General features: G+C 54.8%; 1 protein-coding gene across 1 annotated transcript in view; it reads left to right on the top strand.

The window, feature by feature from the left end:
• Positions 1–21,235, top strand: part of TNKS1BP1 (tankyrase 1 binding protein 1, 182kDa) — a 34,379-nt gene that overhangs the window by 7,209 nt on the left and 5,935 nt on the right. The window contains exons 4-6 of the mRNA XM_006900404.1: positions 7,977–7,987; positions 8,170–9,501; positions 11,122–13,256. Of these exons, the coding sequence (XP_006900466.1) occupies positions 7,977–7,987; positions 8,170–9,501; positions 11,122–13,256 (3,478 nt within the window). The remainder of the gene's footprint in view (positions 1–7,976; positions 7,988–8,169; positions 9,502–11,121; positions 13,257–21,235) is intronic.

Raw genomic sequence — 21,235 nt, 5'->3', positions numbered from 1 at the left:
TGACTGGGGACACGCTCCAGCTCAGTGACTGGGGACATGCTCCAGCTCAGTGACATGGGGACATTCTTGCAGATGGCCGGCCACGTTCACCTTTTCAGAGTTTGTTCCTCTCACATTATCACCAACTCCCTGCTCTGATTTCTCTATCTGGTACCAGGTTATCCCAGAAGCAAGGTAAGCTGATTTGTGCTTACTTACCGACCCGTGGTGAGCAGTTTCACATTGATTTCAGCATGTCAAAGCGTCTGCTTCTTGGCACAGCTGGTATCGGCCTTGCTGCCCACCCCACAGCTCCTTCCTGCAGAACCAGCACCTCGGTTCAAGTTCCCACTCCTTGGTGGACGTGGGGTACCCCGTGGACATGGAGTACCCAGTGGGCAGGATAAGCAAGGACATACTTGGGCTTACGTAATGTTCTGTCGTGAACGGTTTTATGTGAGCAAGTCCATGTTTTTAACCACATCCGAGATGTCCTGAAGCCCACATGAACTTCTCGATGGTGTAGTAAAGGGACCCACCCTGGTGGTGTGGGGGTTAAACAGATTTGTAAGCAGGCACCAGTGAGCCGACTCTTACCTTACCTTTCTTGGTGGGCAGTCTACCCCTGTCTGTTGCAGTGTCATCATTTGAGTCCCCGTTGTCAGTCTGATCCTCTGCTGACAACTCTTAAAAGCACGCAGTGCACAGACCGATAGTCTTTACTGCTTGTTGTTGTTATGTGTCCTTGAGTTGCCTGCGACTCATAGCAACCCATAGCCCTGAACCCTGCCCTATCCTGTGCCAATCTTACTGTCTCCAACACACCCATCCCCATTACCCTAGTGTCTGAATCAATCCATCTCATCGAGCGTCTTCCTCTCCTGCGCTGTCCTTCCACCCTCCCAAGCATGACGTCCCTCTCCAAGGACTGATCCTGCCTTACAACATGTCCAAAGTATGTCAGACAGAGCTTAAGAATCCTTGCCTCCAAGGAGCAGCCTGCTTTAACCCTCTCCAGGATGAACTTGTTTGTTCTTTACTGCTTAAAGGAAGCAGTTGTTTGGTCCAAGAGGCCCTGGTGGCTCAGTGTTTCAAGTGCTCAGCCACTCACTGTCTGTCAAGTTGGGAGTTTGAACACTAGTCTGTTGGGCGTTGCACTGCTCACCCAAAGGCCACTCCTCTCTGGTGGTTCGAATCCACCAGTAGCCCTGAGGGATTTATCAGTGGGCCGGCTTCTCCCATACAGTTGGCAGTGGACAGTCAGCTATGAGTGAGCCCAGCTTGATGGCAATGAGTTTGAGTTTTAAGTTGAGTCACTTTTCAGGAGAAAGGTGCAGCAGTCCACTTCCAGAAAGACGTAGTGCCTGGAAACCTTTGGACAGTTCTGCTTTGACCTATGACCTAGAAGGGTTGGAATGGATGGCACTCGGATTCTTTGTTTACAGTTTGATTTAAAGAAGACTTGAGGGCATGCTTTTGGTTTGAAGTTTAAAGGTTCTCTTCCTGAAGTAGCTTGGGGGTTCAGTCAGCCTCAGTCGCTCCATAAAGTCTGTGTTCTATAAGAATTCCGTAAGGTTGTCAGTGGCTGGTGGTGAGTTTTTGCTTGTTTTTTTTTTTTTTACTAAGCTGCTTTTTTTTTTATTTTTACTGGTTTGTTTACAAAGTTTGTTTTTGTTGTTATGTGCCAACTCGTAGAGACCCTATGTACAACAGCCCTAAACCCGGCTCTATCCTGTGCCAAACGCACTGCCTCTGACACACCCATTCCGATTACCCCAGTCACTGAATCAGTCCACCTCATAGAGGGTCTTCCCCACATCGCTTTTTCACACCAGATCTTTCCTATTTCCTTTACTCACCCCTTTCTTAACCCCTCAAACTGTGCAGCCCTGTGATTACTTCCCTACCTGTCCTCACCCTTCTCCTCCCTGCCCCTCCTTGGATCCTCATACCCATTTTACTAGTTATCTATTTTACGGTAATGGTCTTATGTGGTATTTATCCTTTTGGGACTGAGTTAGTTCACTTAGCATGATGCTCTCTAGTTCCTCCCAAGTTATATGGTAATTTACAAACTCATTGTTCCTGCATGCTGCGTAGTATTCCATCATGTAAATGTACCACAGTTTCTCAGTCCATTCGATTGTGGTTGGACATTTGGGCTGTTTCCATGATCTCGCAATGGTACATAGTGCTGCTGTAAACATTGGTGTACAAGTTTGTGTTTCTGTCTTATTTCTAATTTTCTCAGTGTCTCTCTGGAGAGAGACTAAAGTGCGTCTGTTACAGGCTGTGATCTTTTCAATCACTTGTTATGCGTCAGAGAGTTGGACAATGACTAGGGAAGATAGAAGGAGAATTGATGCCTTTGAGCTGTGGGCTGGAAAAGAGTATTGAGTGTACTATGGACTGCTAAGAAAACAAACAGATTCATCCTGGAGAGGGTTAAATCAGGCTGCTTCTTGGAGACAAGGATTCTGAGGCTTCATCTGACATACTTTGGAAATGTTGTAAGGAGGGACCAGTCCTTGGAGAGAGAAGGACATCATGCTTGGCATGGTGGAGGGATAGCACAGGAGGGGAAGGCCCTCTATGAGGAAGTCAGGATGGGTGTCTCAGAGACAGAGCGATTGGCACAGGACAGAGCAGAGTTTAGGGCTGTTGTACACAGGGTTGCTATGAGTCGCAAGCGACTCAATGGCACATAACAACAACGACAACAACAACAGTCTGTTCCAATCAGTAGAATAGCTGAGTCCTAGGGAATTTCTTTGTTCAGCTTTTTGAGGAAGTGCCATCTGCCTTTCAGAGTGGTTGTACCACTTTACAATCCCAACAACAGTGGATGAGAGTGCCTATCTCACCACATCCTCTCCAACATTTATTCTTTGCTGTCCTGTTAAACTTTGCTGTCAGTGGATGTTTTTGGAAGTAGATTACCAGGCTCTTCTTCTGAGGAACCTTTGGTGGAATCGAACCATCAACTTTTTGGTCAGCACCCAATTCTCAGACTCCTTTCACACATGCTTACTAAAGCCTCATGACCGACTGAGTTCCCCGAGGGGTCAAGGGAGAAGGTGAAGATTCAGGAGGGAAGGAGACAGCTATTAGGCACTCCTGGAATAAGAGGGCGCGGGGAATAGAGCCCGCAGAGGGGACTGAGACAGCAGGCGGCAGGAGGAAAGCAGGCAGGGCCAAATTCTGGAGGCCTGATGTCGATAGAACGTTGAGGAGGAAGAGGAGGAGGAGGAGGGGCACGACCATGTGTCATGCCACTGACAGGTCAGGTCAGGTGAGCGCCAAGAAAGGAAAGGAGTTAGCCACCGGGAGGCTCTCGGCGGCTTTGGCAAGCGCGGCCTGGGTGGTAGGATGGCTGAAGGTGGAGTGAATTTCAGAGAAGCTGACATGAGAGGGGCGGTAGCTGGTGGGTGGACAGGCAGCACTTCCACCAAAGTGGGCGGTCACAAGCATGTGAGGTGTCAGGCCAATATGGTGTTTTCTATCTGTTGCTTTTCAAGAGGAGGAGGAGATGGAGATGGAGCCGTTTGCTGACGGGAATGATCCAGCAGGGAGGGAAGCGATTGGCGATGGGGGAGGTGGCCTTGACCATGAGAAAGGACATCTGTGATTATAAATGGGCGGCAGTGTGCGTGCTCACGTGCCAGGGCCTGGGAGTGCTAGGTGGCCGGTGTCCTCTGCTTCTAGCGGCCTTGTTCCCAGGCAGTGGGAAGCAAGGCCTTCTTCTGAGAGGGCGAGGAGGAGGTGTTGGAGGCTGGAGTGGAAGAGAGAAGATGCAATTTCTGTCTGGGAAGGTAGGGGGCAGCCTAGAACCCGGAGGAGATAGAGGATCCCGGGGGTCCTGGGGCTGCAGTGAGAACGACATCCTGGTGTATGTGCCTCCATCCCCGCCCCGAGCCTCCAGTGCTGCAGCAGGGTTGGGGGAGAGCTGTCAAATCAGATTCAACAGAATGAAGGAAGGAACGAGGGAGTTGAGGGCTGTGCGAAAAAGTGACTTCCTGCTGGTAAGAAGATGAGGAGGGGTGAGAACGCTGACGAAGAAGGATTCATGCCCTGAGCTGCCCAGGGGCACTGAGGAATTCAGAGTGTCGTGGAAACAGTGAGTTAGACAAATTAAGACAGTGGAATGGGCCAGTGGAAAAGTTGGAATAGCACCTGGAGGGGTTTATTGTAAGGACAAGGCCTGGCCCTGGAGGGGGTGGAACACAGCATCAGTGGGAGAGAGGAGATAAAGGGCCAGAGAGCCAGGATGTTGGAACAGTCACCTTTATGATGTCACAATAGTCGCCTCTGCGGCTAGTGAAATCACTAAGAATGACAACTAAAACACTTCAGCTTACAAGTATAGATAGCATCTCAACACCAAGAAAATGTCAAGGAAACAAAACTCGCCACTGGACTTGCTGGCAACATCACGGCAGATGGAGAAAAGATCAAGAGTGTCAGCGCCTTCACCTTAGATTCACAGTCCGTGCACCTACAGCCAGCAGTCAGGAGGTCAGGAAGCGGATTGCACTGGGAAAGTCTCTAGTCAGAGATCTCTTCACATTTTTAAGGAGTCAGTTTGATGCCTAAGGTGTGCTTGATTCAGGCCGTGGTCTTGTCTGTCATGTGCTGTGCACCTGAGAACCAGACAGTGACTAAAGGTGGCAGAAGCATTGATACCTTTGAACTATGGTGGTGGAGAAGAGTGCTGACTAACTCATGCCGAAAGAACAGGTAAGTCTTGGAGAAGGTGTAGTGCTCCTTGGAGGCAAAGGTGAGGAAGCCTTGTCTCACATACTTCGGGCATGTTGCTAGGAGAGGTTCTTCCTTGGAGAAGGACATTATGATTGGGAAAGTGGAGGGACAGCAAAGGTGAAGAAGACCCTTAACCAGGTGAATTGACACAGTGATCCTGGAAACGGGTTTGAACATACTAGAGATTGTGAGAATGGCCCAGGATAGGACAGGGTTCAGATCTCTTTGTTCGTGGGGTTGACATGAGTCGTACTTGACTTGATGGCACCTGACAATGATGACAAGAATTATAATATGCTTTCCCGTGAGGGATCTGGAATCTTTTCCCAGCCAGTGTATGTCACGTGTAACCATCATCCATCTGTCCATCTGTCTATGGAGCCTTCCCTGCAACATTTTAACAGCTTTCAGACTAAGAGGCTAGGAAGAAAAGCCTGGTACTCTACATCCAGAAGGCAACTCAGTGAAAACCCTTTGGATCACAGCCCCTGGTGCTGGACAGGACAGCGTTTTTGTTTTTGACCCCATTGAGCATGGGGTCGGGATCAGTGGCAGCTGAGAGCATTAACAAGTATCGGGGAGGGTGCGGTGAGCCCAGAGCTGAACTTCGTATAGAAGGAGAGGTCAGATCTGACTGTGGAGACTGCTGCAGTAGGTTGTGGGGTGAGTAAGTTAGTGTGTGCTCTTTCAAACAATAGACTTTGTGTTTGGGAAGGAGGGAGGGTTGAGGCACTGGAAGGGCCTTTCCCTTGTCGAGAGCCTGTGGGGTGTGATGGAGAAGACACAGCCTCAAGGACGTGGCAGCATGGGGAGTGTGGCCTCCAGCAGGGCAAAGGCCACATGAAGCAAGGCTCGCTCAGTGTCTGGGCACAGCTGGACTGTGGTGGTCATGGAATGCCAGGTGCCTGGTACCCTCTCTGTCCCTTTCTGCTCCTTGATGTCCTCTCCCTGACAACCACTCGCTCCCCCATTCTTCTGTTGGGTTTTGGTGATCTTATCCTGCTGGACCTTATCACAGATGACTCCTTTAACAGATACTTATTATGTTTTAGGAAGCTGGAAGTCCAAGTTCAGAGTGCAGGTTGTAGGGGAAGGTCCTCTCTCTACCAGTTCTAGAGGAAGGTTCTTGTTTCCTTCAGCATCTGGTTGTCCTTGGAGGCCTTTGTGTGTCTTGGCCTTTTCTGGTGTCAACAAGCTTCTTAGTGCAGGAACCCAGGTCCAAAAAAAGACACCCTCCACTCCTGGCAGTTCTTTCTTGGTGGCACCGAGGTCTCTCTCCCCAGCTTGTTTTCCTCCTTGCTTACCTCTTAGTTATTGTTACGTGCCATCAACTTACAGCGACCCTTTGAACAACGGATTGAAACCATGCCCTGTTCTGTGCCATCCTCCTGATCTCTGCCATGCGCTGACCCATTGTTGCAGTGACTGTGTCAATCCAGCTTGTTGCTGTTTGTTGGTAGGCGCTGTCAAGTTGAGTACAACTCATAGAAACTTTATGAACAACATGTCTGAACCCTGTCCTGTCCCGTGCCATCTTCATAATCTCTGACACACTTGGGTCCGTTTCCACAGTCCCTGTGTCAGCCCACCTGGTCGGGGTTCTTCCTCTCTTTCACTGTCGCTCCACCTTCCCATCGTGTCGAGGGTCTTCTATTTGGTTGACCCTCAGCTTTCCCAGCATAGTGTCTTTTTCCAAGAACTGATGCCTCCTGACAACATGCCTCAAAGTATGTGTGATGAGGTGTCACTGTCCCTGCTTCTAAGGAGCACTTGTGTCAGTCCGTGGGATAGTCAGTCCCCTTTACCAGCCTCACAATTCAAAGGTGTCAGTTCTTCAGACCATGGCTGAGGTTGGGCGGGGGGTAATCATAGGGTCACACAGTTTGATGGGTGGAGGGAGGCATGGGTAAAGGGAAGGGGAAAGACCTGGTGTCAAAAAGAGTGCATACGAACTTTGTAAAAGAAAAATTTTATTTAAAAACAAAACACCAGGAGGGGGGAAAAGAAAAAAAAAAAAGAAAGAAAATACCATGGTTTGGGTTCAACTCACCTTAGTCTTAAGCTGACATCCTTGCTCTTTGTTTATCTCTAGTGAGATACAAGGTGTTACAGGCCCCATCCTAGAGAAAACTCCCTGCCTGGGCTGTGCTGGGATTAAGGACTGTTACATTCTACCCTTCATGCTTTTGCAACCAGTAGTCATTTCATTAGAACTCTCTCATTGCTGTTGAATCAGAACCTCCTTACCGCTGACCCTCCAGCAGCTTTCCAAGGCTGTCGCTGGTGGGTTTGAACCACTGGAGAGGCCCTGCTTTTGGGTTAGCAGCGCAGTTCCCTATGGGCTAGGCTCTAGGAGCTCCCCATTATCACATACAAGTATTTGGAAGGGGCATAATTCTACCCATGATGCACTGCATCCGTTCCTTCTGGGGAGTCCTGTACTGTGAGGCCATGTGCACACGTCCTGCTTAATCCACACATCACTGCTGTGACGCTGTTGTCATTGGCCCCCCGTTTACAGATGGGGAAGCTGACTCCTGGAGACTGAGTGATTATTCTATAGAAGAGGGGATGCAGCTTGCATGAGGCGATGCTGGGGTGACTCCAAGCCAGGGGCTTGTCCTACGTCTCCCCTAGCCCCTGCCCTTCTGTATCCCAGGGCTTCACTTGTTGCTGCTTTGGGAGGTGTTGGGAGCTGTGGGTACAGAGTGGGTGGTGGCGAGTCCTGGGGGCTGGTCTGGAGAGGCACTGGACGTCGAGTCCTGCTCTGTGTCCCTTTCCCCTCACTCCCGTCACACCCAGAAGGTCAGTCCCATGTTTTCTTTAAGCAGCTTTTCTGTACCTATGAGCTATAGATTCATTGGGTGAGCTTTGGTTTGCAGGGGGTGGGGAATGGAACTGCCTGAAATGGTACAAAGAGTGGAAATGATGTGTGGTACAAAAAAAAAAGAGTGGTACAAATGTGGAAAAGATGTGTGTGTTCTGGAGAGACCCTGAGAGCAGTCCCTGGGTAGTGCAGGAGGGTAGGCGAAAGGTTAACTGAAAGGTTAGTAGTTTCAATCCACCCAGAAGTGCCTAGGAAGAAAGGACTGGCAATCTATTTCTTAAAATTTAGCCATTGAAAACCTTGTGGAGCACTGTTCTGCTCTGACACAGGGCACACACGATGGACTCCATGGGAGATGGGAGCTGGTGACCCCACGAAGTACAAGAACCCCTGCTTCCGGCCGCCCTCAGAGCCTCTCCTTGGGTCCTGAGAGGTGTGGTCCGCAGAGGCCTTCCTCAGAGCTGTGGGTTCCTCTGCCTCGTCTGTGGGTTCACAGTGTGAGGAGGCAGCTGACCTGGGGTCCCCCTGGGACTTGAAGGTGTCTCCCTGGCACAGCTGAGGGGTGATTGATGGCTCTTGACTTTTCTCTCTTGCAGATTTCCAAGTCACAGTCGCGTCTAGGCCCTGCCTCGGAGAACGGAGGCTCTGGCAGTCCTGGGCTCACAGCTGAGGGCTCTGTTCCCCGGTCTCCCCATTTCCACTCACCTGATAAGAGCCCCTCCTCTCAGCTGCCTGAAGCCCAGAGTCCTGCAGCTCCTGGGGCGTCTCCCTGCCCTCTGGTGACTCCGGCATCCGCCAGTGCAGTGTTGCTGGACGAGGAGGGCTCCCGCCACCTCCCTGACCAGGGACTCCCTGCCGAGGGAGCCTTAGAGGCCCCTCAGCCCCTCACTCCTCCCCTGGAGGAGGTCTTGGGGCGCCACAGCCCAGACCAGCCCCCAGCCACCTCACCCCGACTACTGATCGAGGGGGGTGAGTTCCCGGACCTCATGCAGACGTTTCCCTCCCAGGGGGAGGTGGTGGCCGAGAGTCGTCCAGACCTCCGGCCCACCAGCCTGGTCCAGCGCCGGTTCTCTGAAGGCGTGCTCCGGCCTCCTGACCAGGAGAAGTTGGGGGGCTCGCTGGCTGCCCTGCCTCAGACCCAAGGCAGCCAGTCAGCCTTGGACCGGCCCTTTGGGAGTGGCACTGAGTCCAACTGGAGCCTGTCTCAGTCGTTTGAGTGGGCCTTTCCCACCAGGCCTGCGGGGCTGGGTCTGTGCCGACTGGACTCCCCGCCCCCCTCTCCCATCACGGAAGCCAGCGAGGCTGCTGAGGCCGCTGCCGAGGCTGGTGACTCCGCTACATCCCATGATGGGGACAGAGTGACTGAGCAGGGCCAGGGGGCACGGGCACCCCCAGAGGGGCTGGGCAGGCCAAGTGTTGATCCAGCAATTTCCCCAACCCAGGAGGAGGACAGGGTGAGCCCCCCTCAGCCTCCAGCTGTTACCCTGCAGCCCTTGCCCACAGAAGGGGGCCCACCTGAGCCGGCCACCCTGCTCCAGGCCGAGCAGAGGTATGAGGAGCGGGAGCCCCTGCCTGGACAGGAATCCCCCCTTCCCCCGACCCCCAGACAGGCAGCCCTGCCCATCCTGGAGCCCATTTTAGGCCAGCAGCAGCCAGCACCTCCCGGCCAGCCCTGTGTCCTCTTCGCTGACACCCCTCACCCCGATCGGGTATTGCTTTGTGAGGAGGCTGCGGTGACCCTGGCCAAGGCTGAGACCACGCAGCCCATGATAGAGACTCAGGAGCTCCACAGAGCCTCCCCGGAATCAGTGGGCCCCGGAACCAGTTCCCGCTGGCTGGACGATCTCCTGGCTTCGCCGCCACCCAGTGCTGGCAGTTCGAGGCGGGGTGCTGGATCGGAACCAAAGGACGCACAGACCCCCGGCACTTGCTCTGAGGTGAGGCCCGGGCTTGGGTGGGCCTCGTTCTTTCAGCTTGAGCTTTATGGGCCCAGAGCGTGGGATACGCATGTGAGCAAGGCCGCAGTGGGCCTGCACCTCCGTTCTGAGGTGTGCTGGGCAGAGGTTGCGGTCAGAGCCAGTTCAGACGGGGACCAGCATCCACTCGCTGTCCATGCGGTTTGGAATGCAGTCTCCACCAAGGCCCAGAGGCCGGGTAGAGTCACATGCATGCAGGCTGTGAACTGAGCTGCTGCGGCAGCGCTTGTAGGACGTGTTCATTCCCTGGTGCAAGCGATGTTATCAAAGGGCCAAAAGGTGCATAGCTCCTTAGAACGTCCGCGCTGGAACGGGACTGCGGGGTTTCAAATCCGGGGTCTGCTGTTTTACACCAGATGTGACCTTGAACTTGTACTTTGGTTTCTGCATCTGTAAAATGGGGCTGCATGGGGTGCCTGGGCAGGTTAAGTGAGTCATAGACACGCTGTATGCTAAGAATAGTGCCTCATTCAGGAGCGTTAAATACAAGTTGGCTTTTACGAAGTTATTACGGTTGAGCTCCAGACCTGCCTTGGAGCGGGCAGCGAAGGCCGGAGGGGACAGACACTTGTGCAGCCAGCTCAGTGCCCTTTCCCCTGCCTGCCCGCCAAGGCCGGGGTCCTGGTGGCTTTGGAAATGAGTTTTTCTGGGCGGGCCTGGCCTGCGGGGGGCGGGGCGGCGGGGCGGGGCCCTGCGGGAGGGGTGGGAGGAGGAGGAGGAGGAGGAGCAGGAAGGGGTTAAGGCCCGGCCCTCGGCTGCGGGGGTGCGGGTGACTCAACTGGCTCCTGGGCGGGGCCGCTGCAGCTGCTGGGCCGAGCGGGCAGGGGAGCGGGCGGCCGAGCGGTCGGACAGGTCTGGGCGAGGGCAGCGGCCCGGCCCCGCGCGCCGGCGCACCCAGCAGCCCTGCCCGGGCGGGGGCCATGGCCCACGGAGGGGACGGCGAGGCTCGCATGTCCGTCCTGGAGCGGCTGCTGGCCAACGCGGCGCTGCGGGACGAGGCCGGCCGGCTGCGCAGCCCCGAGCCCAGGGCGCGCTCACCGGTGGGGGTGAGTCTGGGGTTGGGGGGAGCCCCGGCTGGGTCTCAGCCCCGAGCCAGGGGCCCTACCTGGCCCAGAGGAGAGGTGGTCTTCCTGGGGCTGCAACTTCCTTCGGGGAGCTTGGAAAGTTAGCGTTGTGTTGGAATCCTGCTTTGGAAAGATTACACAGGAACTTTGAGTTTTGACCTCTTCTAGTTGAACGTGTTCCCCAACCCCCTACTCCACCGTTCTCTTTTGATGAGCTTCCTCCTTGCCTTTGGCCAAGTGTTGCCCAAACATGATGCCCACTGTGTGCCAGGCACGGGGCTGAGTTCTTGGCTCATATGCTTGGGGTTAACCCACCAGCTCCAGGCAATAGGAGAGACCATCATTTGAAGGGAGGTCCCTGAGGCCCAGAGTGGTTACGTGATCGGCTCAAGGTTACACAGCAAGATTTCTACTACTTCCTCTGGCAGTGGGGCCCTTAGACACAAGGCTGGACTGCCTGTCACTAAGCTGATTGTAAACTTGTTTTGTTTTTGTTTTTATTTTGTTCTGATTTTAGGGGCTCCTGGGCTGGGCCCAAAAAGATCTGCAGAGTGAATTTGGGATTGCAGCGAACCCACAGCCCAGCAGTTTCAGCTCTTCTGACTGGTCCCAAGACTCGTCCCAGGACTATGGCCTTGGGGGCGTGAACCCAAGAGGAGACCAAAGCCTTGGAGAGAGCGACTGGACCAGCGATTATGGACAAGGAGCTGGGGAAGGGAGCCCCCGAGAGTGGGCCAGCAGGCGTGGCACCGGCCAGGAGGAACTGGAGGCTGGCAGTGGAGACAGGAGGGAGGCATCTGCTGCAGGGGGCTTCACTGCCCAGGACCAGGTGATCGGCACCCGGCAGAGCCCCGAGGCCACTGCCCAGGACTGGGAGTTCAGAAGGAGGGATTCCCGGGGAACTTACTCCAGGCGGGATGCAGAACTCCAGGACCAGGAGTTCGGGAAGAGAGATTCATTGAGCAGTCGCGGTGCGAGTCTTCAGGACTGGGAGTTTGGAAAGAGAGACTCCCTGGGCATGTACACTAGCCGGGAGACAGAAGAGCAGGGTCAGGACTTGGGGAAAAAGGACCTGCTGGGCGGATACAGCAGCCAGGACGCTGACAGGCACCCTGGGGAGTTTGAGAAGAGAGATTCTGCACTCGGGGCCTTCAGTGGCCAGGATGGGCCCTTCAGCAGCCAGGACACAGGGCAGCAGGGCCCGGGCTTCGGGCAGCACAACTGGCTCAGTAACTACAGCAGTGGCAGCAGCTCCACCGTCCTCGGTGCCCAGGACAAAGGCTTCAGTCCGAGAACCTTGAGCACCGGGTTCAGCCCCGAAGAAGCCCAGCAGCAGGATGAGGAATTTGAGAAGAAGGTTCTGAGCGGGGAAGACAGCCTTGGAGAGGCCAGCAGGCATGCCAGCCAGCCAGAGGAGAGAGAGCCAGGGGCCCTGTTCAGCCCCAGCACCCTCCTGCCACAGGATGGGGCACTGGGACAGAGAGAGCAGGGCAGTCGCGCCCCGCAGGAGGTCAGCGCGCTGCAGGGCAGACAGCAGGCCGGGTCCCAGAGCCCTGGCGATGCAGATCGAGAGGAGAGGGAGGTGGGGAAGCGAGGCTGGGCCACCGAGTTCAGCCTTGGGGTTGCCCCACAGCCAGAGGTGGCGCTCAGCCCAGGGCGGCCAGACTGGAGCGACGATTTCTGTGTTGAGGGCATCGAGACCAACCATCAGTTTGGCATCATCGGTAATGACAGAGCTGGCGGGACTGGCATGAGCCCTTCTGGTAACATGGGAGGTGGCCACTTTGTGCCTCCTGGGAAGACGACAGCCCGACCCGTGGACTGGACTGACCAGCTAGGCCTTCGGAACCTGGAAGTGTCCAGCTGTGTGGATGCTGGGGGCTCGAGAGAGGCCAGGGAGGATGCTGTGGGACAGCTGGGCTGGGCAGACAACCTGGGCTTCAGAGACATGGACCTGGCCAGTCGCCTGGAGACTGGAGGGTCTGAGGAGTCCAGGGGGGTCAGGGTTGGGGAAGGGGACTGGACTTCCGATGTCGGGGTGAGGAGCAGAGATTTGACAGGGTTGGGGGAGGCAGGTCAGGTCAGGGAGAGTGGCGTGGGGCAGACTGACTGGTCAGGCGTGGAGGCCAGAGAGTTCCTTAAATCAAGGGAACGTGGGGTGGGACAGGCTGACTGGACGCCTGACCTTGGGCTGAGAAACATGGCCCCAGGGGCAGGCTGCAGTCCTGAGGAACCCCGAGAGCTTGGGGTGGGCCAGATGGACTGGGGCAACAATCTGGGCCTGAGGAGTTTGGAGGTGTCCTGTGACCTGGAGGCAGAAGGGTCCCCTGAACCACGAGGATGTGGTGTGGGGCAGATGGACTGGGCCCAGGACTTGGGGCTGCGGGACATGGACCTCTCTGGGGACCTGGGCGAAGCCAGGGAGCATGGGGTAGGTGAGGTTGGCCAGTGTCCAGAAGCAGACCTTAGGAACAATGGGGGCTTAACCCCAGTCATTGAGGCCCGAGACCCCACAGAGGCCAGGGAACTAGGAGTCGGTGAGACAAGTGGACCAGAGACTCCGGGTGAAGATGACTCCTCGCCTTCCTCAGAGACCCGCCCTGAAGACCTCCAGATGGAAGTGGGAGATGTCTCCGGCGGCTTCGGAGCCAGGTAAGGAAGCCCCATCCTTGTGGGAGGTGGACGTGAAGGCTGGCTGCGAAGTCAGAACCTTTTTGAGAAGGGAAGAAACCACTTTCCCAGGACTGCTGGGGTTTGGAAAATGGAGACCTTTTGAATTGATTTTTTTTTCTCTTCCAAAATCGAAGCGTGACATTTGGAGGTTGAGTCTCTTTTTTGAATGACTTGTTGGAAGTTTAGACAGTGATTTTTTTTTTTTTTTGACACTGTGCAGGGGAAATGGTTTGTGGCTTATCTTGGGTGTTTTTGGTGGGTCTTGTGTACAGCAGCTATTTTCCATTCCTGGAAGGCAGCACTGGTGGGCCTAGCGGGTAAGGAGTTGTGTTGTCAACCCCAGAGGCAGGTGGTTTGAATCCAGCAGCTGCTTTGAAGGAGAAAGGTGGGCAATCTCTTCCTGTGCAGTTTACAGCCTGTGAAAACCACTGGAGGGTCAGCTGTGAGTCAGTCCCGGCTCGGGGGACACAGACAACTCACCCTGAAAGTCACGGGCCGCCCTTGGCCACGGATGCTTCCACAGGCCTGGAAAGGGCTTCACGTCTTTCTCACATTCCATGCCCATTTGCCTTGGGTGGTGCAGATGGGTCCTGCACTTGACTTCTTGAAAGCTTGGTGGTTCAAAACCAGACAGGCTTGGCTGTTTCTGAAAGGCCACACACAGGTCACCTGGGGTCGGAATTGGCTCTGTGGCGTCTAACAGCACTGCTGTAGTTTGTGAGTGGCGGCATGGACACTAGTGCCCGTTGATCCTGGGGGAGGTTAGGCACTTGGTGTTTCTTACCTGTTCTGTCACCAGGCTCAGAAGAGCACGTGGTTATCAGGACAGCTTGGAAGGGTGTTGGGGCCTGAGGGTTGGCCCCATGACCTTGACCTCCATCCACAGAAGTTGCTGAGAGGGCAAACTTTTGAAAAAGAACAAACTGTAGCTTTATGAACCAGGCACAATCTGTCTCCTGGATTTTTATGTTCTAAAACCAACTGAGGTGACGTTGCACCCGGAAAGGGTGCTAAAGAGGCATTGCATCCATTTCATTAACATTTCCATCCAGCGAGGCTTGGTTTTGTTCTCTCCACTGACCAAGAAAGCTACCCACTGGGTGGGCAGGGGAAGGACGGAAGGGAGGTGTTGGCTGGCGGCCATGTTTTCAGTGGGAGGGCCTGGTGGTAGTGGGAGGAGGGTGAGAAGAAAGTTCTAGAAGCATCTAGAATCCTGAACTCTGCAAGCCATTTGGGGTAGAGGAGAAGGAGGGGAAGGTGGGCAGTGTGGGCTCTGAGGTGGAGGGGTCGGGAAGATGCCCAGGGCAAATCCGGGAGGGGGAAACGGGTGAGCAGAGGACTAGCCTCCCGGGATCCTGCACCTCGGGCTTTAACACTTGAACTTGGGGATCTCTAGGGGAGCACGTAGGGCTTGTGGGGTCTCTCCTCATTTCTCTCCCAGGACTCGCCCAGGAGTTCTGCACTCAAGTTGGGCATAGTCCCGCCTTCCCCATCTTCACTATCTGCCTGAAGCTGGAAGGGGCTTGCTGCCTCCCATCACAGGTGGGGAGGCGGCGTCATCCGATTAAGGCCGCAGTCTCCACGATCCTTACTGTTAGACTCATTGATGGGAAATGTTTTCAGGTGTGGGGCGCCCCCCCCCCCCAGCTCCAACAGTTCGTCTTGGCTCCTAAGGAGAGGACTGCCCCCTAACATACCAAGCAGGATTGAGAGGCGATAATATCTTTGCCTTTGTTTGAAATGGAGGAGGCTGCCAGGAGTCTGTGGGTGGGGTGGGGTTATGACCAGACTTCATCCCTGGGCGGTGTAGACTTACTCACACATGGAGCTGCTCACTGAAAGACTGGAGGTTCGAACCCACCTAGCTGCACCTTGGAAGAAAAATCAGCCTTTGAAAAACCCTGTTGAACAAGATTTGGGGGGTGGTGGTGAACAAACCAAACCCCCCTATAGGTCTCTGATAGAAATTGGCGGAGCCCCTGAGAGTAGGACTTTAGGACCCTTCAAACCCGGAACTGAACCCCCACCCCCACCCTCCGGGGATCACTGTGTAGCAGCCGATAGGCCTATAAAGTGAGCAGTAGCCTTTAACGAGGAACCGCACCTGAGCTTTGGCTGCTGACAGGATAGGAGACTCAGATTTAGAGGTTCTGGTAGGATAATCCCGGCAGCGTGGGTGGGTTCCGAGGTCGGGGCAGGGCTGTGACACCCTCCAGGTGAGCCTCGTTTCTGTGCATTGGAAAATGTGCCTTTCCCCAGAGCAGCAAGGAAACAGCTGCTTCAGAGAAGAACTGGTTTGTGTTGTGTCAGGCCGCCTCTCCCAGGTTGCGCTGGGGAGGACCTCCGCCCCTGAGTCTGTTTGGAAAACGTGGTGTGCGTCCGGACATGTGTGTGAGCCTGTGGAAGAGGACAAGGAGTACAGCAGGGAAGAAGCTTGCTGACTTTTCTAAGGGGGCCAGGTGGTACAATGCTTAAGCCCTGGGCTGCCAACCAGGAAGTTAGCCTTTGGCACCTACCTGCCAGATGGGGCGACGGAGAGGCAGTTTGCTTCTCAGCGATCTGTTGTTGTTACGCACTGTCGAGTCAACTACAGCTCACAGTGACTCTTTGAATGGGTAGAAACCTCGCCCTGTCGTGTGCCCTCTTCACAATCTCTGTAACGCCGAGCCCATGTCAGTCCTGCATCGGCCTCCGTGTCATTGAGGGTCTGTCTTCTCTTTCCATGACCCTCTCCTTTTCTCAGCATGACATCTCTTTTGAAGGAATGGTACCTCCTGGCAGCATTTTTTAAAGTATGTGAGATCGAGTTTCCCCATCCTAGCAAGCACGCCGGTTACACGTCCTCCAAGACAGATTTGTGCTTTTGGCAGTCCATGGGATACTTGGGACACTTTGCCACCTTCACAGTGCTAAGGCTTAGCTCATCTTGTTGTTGTTGTTATGTGCCATCGAGTCACCTGTGACTCATAGTGACTCTGTGTACTATGAACCCTGCCCTATGCTGAGCTGATCTCATAGTCTCTGACAGACCTAATCCCATTTCTCCAGTCACTGAGTCAGTCCATGTCTTCCTGGGTCTTTCTCTCCTGTGCTGTCCCTCCACCCTTCCAAGCATGATGTCCCTCTCCAAGGACTGGTCCCTTCTGGCCACATGGCCAAAGTATGTCAGACAGAGCCTCCAAATCCTAGCCTCCAGGGAGCAGCCTGGTTTCACCCTCTCCTGGACAGACCTGCTTGTTCTCCTGGCAGTCCATAGTATGTTCAGCCCAGCACCACAATTCAAAGGCACCGATCCTTCTTCTATCATCCTTAGTTATTATCCAGCTCTCGGATGCATAGCAAGTAATTACCAAGGCCGTGGCCTGGATCAGGCACATCTTAGTCTCTAGACTGACATCATTGCTCTTCAGTACTCGAGAGAGGTCCCTGGCAGCAGGCTTTCCCAATGCAATTCATCTTTTGATTTCCTGACTTCTGGTGCTGAGAGTGTTGATTGTGGAACCAAACAAGCAGAACGAATCAGCAACCTCAATTTCTTCTCCATCCATCATGAAGCTGCTGGTCAGTGCAGTGGTGCGAACCTTTGCCCTGTTGATGTTGAGCTTCAGTCCATGTTGAAGACTGCAGTCCTTGACCTTCTACAGCAAACGCCTCGTGTCCTTTACACCCTGGGAACCCTGTGGGGTAGTTGTGCTCTGCTCACAGGGTCACAGTGACTCGACGCTGACTTGACAGCAGCGGATGGTTCGACTTGGGATTACCTCTCTCTACTCATTGTGCTTCCCAGACTTTCTTTGCCTGCTGCGCGAGCAGCTGGTGTTCTGAGCGTGACTTAGGAGAGCCTGTTGTGACTTGACCTTGAAGGTAGCTGTTGAGTAGCTTCACAGTTGCGTCTGGACTCTATTCTGTCACCAGCCCTGTGCCTTCACTGCATCATTCGGGAGAGGTCATAGCACGTGCCTAGTTCGTGTTACCTGTCCTGGTGGGTGGTCATCACTGAAAACATCGTGGTGGTGGCGTGTGCCATGGGGTCAGAACAGACTCATCGCTGACCTCCAGTGGGTTTTCAGAGGCAGTGTAATCACATGGGAGGGGATTGCCCATCGTTCTCCTGCGGAGCACCTGGTGGACTCGAACTGCGTGCCTTCAGGTTGGCAGTGCAGCTCCCTGCCGCTTAGCCACCACCACCAGGGTCCCCTGCATTTGAATCTGGTTTGCAAGTTTGTGGGTGTGAGCCGTCCCTAAATGAAGCCCCTTAGGGACATTTCTGTCACTGTCTCTTTGGGATGAAGGTGCCCTGATGGCAGTCATTGATGGGACTGCCCTCTGGCTACAACTGTTGAGTTACAGTTGAGACTGGCATAGGAGTGGGGCATGCGGAGAAGGGGAGAGAATGCAGGCCCCCCTGGTCTGAATCTGGGGCCACCTCGGCCTCTGGGGCAGCACTCCTGAGTTCTCCCGGAGCTGGCTCATTGTCTCAGCTCTCTGGCCTCCTGGCCACCTCTTGGCCCTCGGCCGAGGGACTCAGGAACCACTGAGCCCTTTTGGAGCCCTGGTGGACTTAGAGAAGCACCGCAGGGTTCACTGAGTCCTGCTTCTTCATCTGTGATGGGGAAACTGAGGCCCGGTGTCAGTATCACCTGTTTAATATCCCGAGCTTATGATTATATACCCTCCATCGTGCTCCCTTGGGCCCCAGCCTTGTGGTCCTCCCTTGGGGTGCTCCCTGTCTCTCTGGGGTCAGAGCTTTTAGCTCGAGCCACGAACCCCCATGCCTGGCAGGCTTTGTGCCCCTGGTGTTTGTGTCTAGAGTGGATGGGACTTCTCTGGCAGCTCAGAGTCCAGACAGTGAAAGCTGAAATGTGGTCTCCAGCCAGAAGTCCATGTTGATGACGGCGCTGATGGGACTAATAATTAGTTACATTCAGCAAGCACGAGCTGTGCGCTGGGCACGGATTTCTGTCAACAGTCGACAAAGAGTAACGGGAGTTGCTGTTGAGGAGACTCTGGCTCGTGGAGATCGTGGTTGTCAGAGGAATTGTGCTCCGCAGGGGTTTCAGCGCCTGGTTTTCTTGGGAGTCCGTTTCCAGACCTTTATTCCGAGTGGCCTCCAGATGGAATCCAGTCTTTTGCTTAGCAGCCAAGGGAATGAACTGTTTGCATCACAAAGCGTCGGTACTTTCATTATTCCCGTTTTACAACCTAGGCCTAGGTCTAGTTACGTTTTGGAGCCTTGACCTGGACCAGGGTGGCCAGACTTAGCCCCCAGGCTTCTAACCAGCTTGTTCTTCCGTGTTCCCGCTGAGGCAGAGCTCCGGTTGTAGGTACCCTGGGGATCTGAGATGTGGGAAAGCGCTCCCAGAGATAAGGTGATGGGGAGAGGGGTGTTATGAAGCCCTGTGGCCTCAGCATTCCCTGGGCTTCACCCCAAGATCCTACCCAGAGCTCGTTCCCCTGCCCTGTGCTCTGGTTCTGGGCCCAGTCCAGGGGCGAGTCTGCCCAGCAGGACTTTTCACATCTCTCTAGCTCTGGGCCTACCTTCAGCCCCACCCGGGGAGAGGCACTGACTGGGCTGGGCCCCTTGCCTGGGTGGGGTGCCGCCTTCCCTTCTCCTCAGCCTCCCTGCATGTAAGCCGCCTGTGAGGGTGAGCTGGCTTTGGCACCCAGCCAGCGCAGTTCCCAGTTCTGCTGTCTTGTGTCCTTCTGTGACGCCACCTCCCTCTCTCCTCCCAGCTCCGCTGTAATTTCCATCTGTCAGCAGCTTGTGGAAGGACAGACTGACATGAGCTCTCTGCCTCCCACCCTCTCTTCCGGCTTGGTATTGACTCACCTGCCTCCCTCTCTCTCCACTCCGTCAGCCCTGCCGGGAACCTGACTTCCAGGCACTGCCCACAGCCTTTCCCAGGCCTGGCTCTCCCCATGCGTGAGGGCTGGGCCCAGCAGGCTGTCAGGGTGCGGGGGCTCTGGGAGTGCTTAGAGGGAGTGAGGGTCTCTGAGGGGTGCGCCGGGAAGGTGGGCTGCACACAGCCACGCAGTACACACACTGTCAGATGTGTTTGTGAGCGTGTGTGCGTGAGTGGGTTTGTTTTGAGGAAGACAGGCGGGCACCACACATACTTTCTATATGAGCTGTGCTGGAGACAGTGGCCTCCAGACCCCACTTGTGCTCAGAACAGGAGGTGTGGAGTCTGTGAGTGTGTGCTGTGTGCATGTTGTGTTTTTTACTGCTATCTGGTGCCGTTGAGGTGGTTCTGTCGCATAGTGGCCCATACACAGCAGTACGAAGCCCTGCCTCTTCCCTCTGCAGCCATTGCTGTGTTTGAGCCCATGATTGAGGCCCCTTGACCTACCTGCCTCTTTGAGGGCCTACCTGGTTCTGGCTAATCTCTGTTTTACTGCACATGGTGTGCGTCTCTGGGGACTAGTCCCTTCTGATAACATGGCCATTGTTGGCTAGACGGAGTCTCACCGGCCTGGCTCCTAGGGTGTGTTTGTGCTGTACCTTCTCCCAGACTCTTACTCATCCCATCCAATGTCATCTGCCAGCTAATCCAGTCTTCCTTCTGCCATCACTGCATGTGAGGTGCTAAAACTCCGGGCCTGGGGTCAGGTGCACCTTAGTCCTCGAAGTGACTTCATTGCTTTCGAATACTTTAAAGAAGTCTCTGCTACACATTTGCCTCACTGGAACATGGTTGTGCTGTTAACCCAAAGGCCACACCTCCCTAGTGTGAATCCTTCAGTGGCTCCGAGCGGGAAAGATAGGCAAACACACCAGAGGATCAGCTGTGAGTCATTTCCGACTGGATCGCAGTGGGAATGTGGGGACGTGTATCTTGCATGAGTAACGTCCTTACTCAGTAAGTCAGGGTGGCCGAGTGGCCTGAGGCTCTGAGTTCAGGCTGCAGGCTTCCCTGGAGGCGTGGGTTTGAACCCTGCTCCCGACAGTGCCACTCTTAAAGAGCTGGCTTTGTGCAGCTGACCAAAGGCTTCATGTCCACCTGCTGCTCATAGGGAAAAGCTGGGCAGTCTCCTCTCATGAAAGGTTTACCGCCTCTGGAACTCGAGCCGGAATCAACCTGACAACCGTGAGCTCCCGTGCGTGTTGATGGTGGATTAAGTGAAATGAAATCCTGGACCTTCAGTCTTTTCTTCGTGTATCATGTGTTTTGAGGTCACAACCCAAGGTGACCCGGTGTCATTCGCTCAACAAACATTTGCTCAGTCCTGTTCCTGGCCGGACCCTGGCGACCACAGGCAGAGGGCCCGTCTTTGCCCTTGAGCGGGTGGCAGTGGAACAGGATTGCCCACACAGGCGCACAGGATGCTGGGGCCGCGGTCTGCACAGGCTGACACGCAAGCTGGCAGAGCTGACGAGGGCCGGAACGACAGGAGAGGACGTTAAGGCTCAGTGGAGAGCAGCTTGTTCACAGGCTCAGTGCGGAAGGCCTAGGGTGGGCCAGGACCGCCGGTGCCTCTGAGACTGGCACAGACATGCAGGTCAGGGGGTCTGAAGAGACTCGAGAGCCGGGTCGACCAGTCCCCAAGTCATCCCATGCTTCCCCTCCGGCAGGCGGCACACAGACACCATCACCACCACCGTCCGCAGCAGCAGTTATTATAACCAGTTAGCTCCCACTTATGGTCGTGTGTTAGGATAGGACTGGGCTCCGGCAGGTTTTCAGTGGCTGATTTTAGAGCAGCTGATTGCCAGGCCTTTCTTCCAAGGCACCTCTAAGTGGACTCCAACTGTTTGCATCACTCAGGGACTCCAAAAAGATCATTTGTCAGGCAAGTACTAGTGTCAAGAGATTTAGGTCCTCGTCTCTGCAGTGACACAGGAAACTGGGAGCTCTGGTGGCCTAGTGGCAAGTAGGTGCACTGCAATCCCAGAGGCGCACAGTTCGAGTCCACCAGATGATCTGCTGGAGACGGAGGGGCAGTCTCCTCCTGTAGCA

Source organism: Elephantulus edwardii, unplaced genomic scaffold (assembly GCF_000299155.1).
Source record: "Elephantulus edwardii isolate Elephantulus edwardi_28Jun2011 unplaced genomic scaffold, EleEdw1.0 scaffold00284, whole genome shotgun sequence".
NCBI lineage: Eukaryota > Metazoa > Chordata > Mammalia > Macroscelidea > Macroscelididae > Elephantulus > Elephantulus edwardii.
This window is presented reverse-complemented; position numbering and strand designations above follow the sequence as displayed.